At 41.5% G+C, this 4,801-nt stretch overlaps 1 protein-coding gene across 1 annotated transcript in view; it reads left to right on the top strand.

The window, feature by feature from the left end:
* fam171b (family with sequence similarity 171 member B) overlaps positions 1-4,801 on the top strand; it is a 12,044-nt gene that overhangs the window by 2,577 nt on the left and 4,666 nt on the right. Inside the window, exons 4-7 of the mRNA XM_005742225.1 lie at positions 773-931; positions 3,066-3,236; positions 3,328-3,444; positions 3,534-3,657. Of these exons, the coding sequence (XP_005742282.1) occupies positions 773-931; positions 3,066-3,236; positions 3,328-3,444; positions 3,534-3,657 (571 nt within the window). The remainder of the gene's footprint in view (positions 1-772; positions 932-3,065; positions 3,237-3,327; positions 3,445-3,533; positions 3,658-4,801) is intronic.

Here is a 4,801-nt window from a genome sequence, read left to right as displayed (position 1 = left end):
CACACACACACACACACACACACACACACACACACACACACACACACACACTGTGTTTAGGCTTTTAGTATTCAATTTACACTGCTTTAAGTAGGCTTTTGAGTGTGTTTGACAGTGTAAAGTGGACACACTTGGCAGAGACACTGAGACGAACCCAGAGGTGTCTAAACATGTGGCTTCAGAGGCTGGAATCAGTCTGCCCAGAGGTACGATTCAGCCCTCTGGATAGTTTGCAAACACTGCGCTGCTGTTCCTGGTTTGGTGCATCAGCCTTACTGCACAGCAGTAAAAATATATCCAGAGTAAACCGTCCCTCTGATGTACTCATCTCTACTTTTGTCTCCCTTGGTTACTCCCAGTGTCCTGTCTTTTTGTCAGCACCACTGTGTCCAAACCATTAACCATATTCTTAACTTTCCTTTCCATTCTTGCTGCCCTCTGTCACTCGTCTCCACCCGCTCCACCCTGCCTGTACACTCTTGTTCACAATCTGTTCCTTTGAGATGGTTGACTCCAGGTATTTAAACTCTGTGACACATGCCTCCCTCTCTAAAATGAATGTAGTGAAGCTGCTTAAGGGTAACTCCTGCAGGTATCACTGCTGTCAACCTTCAGCAAAGACAAATTCCAGATTTCAGACTGCAGAAAACGAAACAAACTGCTTAACCCTAACCCTAACCCAGATGTGTAACAAATGTGCACAAGGCTGAATCGACTTAAAAAGCACATGTGCCCAAATTCCTACTGATAACCTGCCATTTTGTTTTCACAGACAGCTCATCCCAGCCGATGGTGAAGTTCCCAAAGAACATTCTCACGATCCCGGATAAGACCAACATCTCTTCGGTGATGGCGTACCTGACTGTACCACATCCCCACCTGGCGAAGGACTGCACCAACTGCACTCCGGGCTTCATCAGCAACAAATCAGGTAAAGAAAAACATTTCCTGATCAGATTTTTTAAACGTCACAATGACATTTGGTCCAGTTAAAGAGGTACAGAATGAAAGAGATCAATCATGCCTTTGAAAAATGATGTTCCACGTCCCAGAAACCAGTCTGTGGTGCTGAAGGGTCCACACACCCAGCTCACACTCCTTGTCAGTAGTGGGTTAGGGTGGTTCAGGTTTTGATCTACTGCTCCATCTACATCCCAACCTTTACCTCTGGTCATGAAATCTAGGTAAAGAATGAAAAAGTAAGGTCGTGAACAATGTTCCCTCTAATTTTCCATGTGTCTGAGCGAACACACACACTCCCTGAGCGGACACTTGGACCACTGTGAGCAACAGCAGACGACTGTGGTCATGCCAGCATTGAATCCATCCAAGTTACATGGTTTATTAAGATAATCAAATTACAGCATTTACATTTATGTTAGACTACTTTTAATTAACTGCTTTAGCCCACTTACAATGAAAATGTAAAACAAAAATGTAGTCATTGACCTGTGTAGGATGTTAACACTATTGGAAGTAAAACTAACTTGAACTCAAATTTTGAAAACACAAATTTCTTCTTTTTTTTTTTTTTTTTTTTATAAAGCTCTGAGTTGTATTATGAGTATGAGTCTGTGGTCTGGGAGAGAGTCCTGTAACTCTGTCTGCAAAATACAGTATATAATGACCAATGTTGGGCAATTAATTATATAGTTACTTCTTCAAAAAAGTAACTGAGTTTTGCAAACAACGAAGTTTTTTGCAGCTATTTTTTAAAAAATGCAGCCAAGGTGTTTTTTTTAAAATAAACATTTCAAACTATTTACAGCATAATCGGCTGTTCTGCATCAAATTTGATGCCATACAAATTATTTGTGCCACTCCAAAAATAATTTCTGTCCGCATCAAGGAGAACAACAGCCTGATAGCTGCAGGCCTGACAACAGGAGATGTATCACTCCTGTAACACCTGTAACATTCAGCAGTCGCCTCATTGTTCTGACACACAACAAAACTATTGACTACACTACACACTAACGACATAAGATTTGCGCTATGTCGCAAATCTCTCACATCTCAAAACACCGCCGTCACTCCTAAAACTTCCATCCGTTTCTTAACAACTTGCCATATCATTTTTTGATTGGTCGACATGGTACTTTTTTCGACCAATAGGAAAAGGTGGGGTGTTTTTGGTTTTGTTTTTGCTCACAGGCGGAGAGTGCTTCCGTACTTCGAGCGTTTTTTCTTATAGAACATTTCTTCCCGCAGTAAATATAAACAACGATAGTATTCAGGAAGAAAACAAACATTGCTTTTTTTTTTATTATAACTCTGGTTTTACGTGGCCTATCAACACAATTTAAAAACTGGTATAAAATCCACACTTTTCCCGTCAATTGTTCCGTCTGTCCTGCTCACATCTCCAATGGTTGTACACGTTGTCATTAACGTGGCTTCACTCCACATCAGCCACGCTGCTTCGCTAGCTAAAACACCGGTGTCGGCACATAAGGACGCTGTCATAGCCTGTCAACGACGCTGCGTATATACGAATGTGAATCGCATTATTGGCTGGACTATGGGATAAGGTGGCATCGTTCTAATCCCATACTGGAGCAGCCAGTCACTCACTGACTAACACTGCAAAACAGAATTGTTGAAATTTTAATTTCAATTTCAATTAAGGTTAGATTTTTTTTGTGCGCAACGCAGATTTTCTGTGCACAGAGACCGTGCCAGCAGTGCGCAATTGCACACGTGCGCAGCTTAGAGGGAACATTAGTCGTGAATACAAGGGGCTGAGGTAAGCTTCCTCAGTAGGGTGGTTTGGCTCAGCCTCAGGGATAGGGCGAGGAACTTTAGGTGGTTTGGGTATCTGGTTAGGATGCTTCTTGGGTGCCTGTCTTTGGAGGTTTTCCAGGAACACCCAACTAGAAGGAGATCCTGGGGTAGACCCAGAACCTGCTGGAGAGATTATATATCTCGTCTGGCCTGGGATTGTTTCAGCATTTCCCAGTAGGAACTGGAAAGTGTGGCTTTGGAGATGGATGGATGACTTTTTTATTGAGGTACCCAAACAATATGCTTTACCATTTACATTCCTGGCATGGACTGTTTTGCAGTTTTCAGAAGTATTGATCTGAAAGCCGTGGCAGCCATCAGCGTCCTGCTGTACTCCGGTGGTGAGGAGCTACAGGTTCGAGGACCCATCCAGATCAGTCTGCCGCTGGGCCACCACACACACCTCAGGGCCTCTGATACTGTGCCAGCCTGGGCCTTCAACCAGAAGACAGGTAGCAATGCAAATAGCAGCAGAGCAGCTGAATTACAAGAAAAAGACTTAAAAGAAATTTCCTCTCATGCTATTTTCCTTGCTGTTTGAAGGTGGCTGGGAGAATCATGGTCTGGGAATAGTTAAAACGGTTGGAAATGAGCTGGTTTGGACCTACACCGCTTCCCATCTGGGCTACTGGATCGCCGCCCCTCTGCCTTCATCGAGAGGTAGATACCTCATTGACCGTCATTAACACATGTGAATGCTATTTTTGTTTAGACCTGTTTCACACCTTCTTATACATTTATCCTTTTAGATTATCTGGGACATGCAAACTCTTTGGATTTCCTATCTTACCATACCTACCTGTTGGTAGGAATACTGGGTGGAACTCTGGCCATAGTGATCGGATTTCTGTCCCTGCTCTTGTGCCACTGTGGGTAAGAAACCCTTCTAGAAATGTTTTCAATTGACAATATATGCAATGCTGATCAACAAGAGGCAGATTAAAAAGGTGTGATCTAAGAGTGCATCCATAGCTTCAAGATTGCCTTCTAATGCATCTCTAAAGAAATCATTATAGCAGTTTTATTCTTCAGATTTGCCTGCGACTTTGCATACAGAAAATTCCTAACAATCTCAGAAAATGATAAAGCCATACAGAAATAATTACTTCAAGTTATTTCTGCTATGGGTTGTGCTTAGATTTTCACAGGACTTTAACAGTATCAGTAAATTTCTCTTTGGCCTAACTGGTTACAATGTCACTTTAAATTAGGGCTCAAACAATATGGCTCAATATGGCAGTTTTTAGTAATCAAGGAAACAGTTAACAGTTGTTTGGAACAGATATAAATTTACTATATAAACTAAAGACAATTTTTGGGCTCAAAAATTTCTAATTAAAACAGAACTTTGTTAGCTTCTGTTCTGACACCTTTCATACAGAGACGGCTAGGCTAAAGCTGCTAGCTGTAGCCTTAGCTTAGCCTTCCCTATATATCGCTGCAAAAAATTGCTAGATTATTCAAGCATTTTTAGTAAAAATGGTAAACTATGCATGCTTTTTATCAGTAAAGTGGATCAGAAGACTGTGCAGCTGCAGCACTAGGAGAAATGATTACCATGCTTTTTGCAACTCCACCATATCAGTTATCTTAACTCTGCACCATAGCACTGTATCAGCATGTTAAAGTACAATTATAAAAGACTGAACAAGGTCCAAACTGGGTCATGCAGCAGGACAATGATCTGAAGCACAGCAGCAAATCTGCAACAGAATGGCTGAAAAAGAAAAGAATCAAGTTGCTGCAAGGGCACAGTCAAACTGGGAAAATATACGTGATTAAAGTAGAAGAGTGCAGGTGCACAATTAGCAGAAAGGATTGCAATGCTAGTCTTAAGAGTGACTAAACAAACTGGACCCCTCACCTTCTACCAAGCTCTTAAGACTAGTATGACCTGGATGACTGAAAACCTAAAAATTCAATTCAATTCAATTTCAATTCAATTCAATTTTATTTATATAGCGCCAAATCACAACATAAGTCGCCTCAAGGCGCTTCATAGATACAGAGAAAAAAA

This window comes from Pundamilia nyererei, unplaced genomic scaffold, assembly GCF_000239375.1.
Source record: "Pundamilia nyererei isolate P.nyererei 1_Seehausen unplaced genomic scaffold, PunNye1.0 scaffold00118, whole genome shotgun sequence".
Taxonomy (NCBI): domain Eukaryota; kingdom Metazoa; phylum Chordata; class Actinopteri; order Cichliformes; family Cichlidae; genus Pundamilia; species Pundamilia nyererei.
This window is presented reverse-complemented; position numbering and strand designations above follow the sequence as displayed.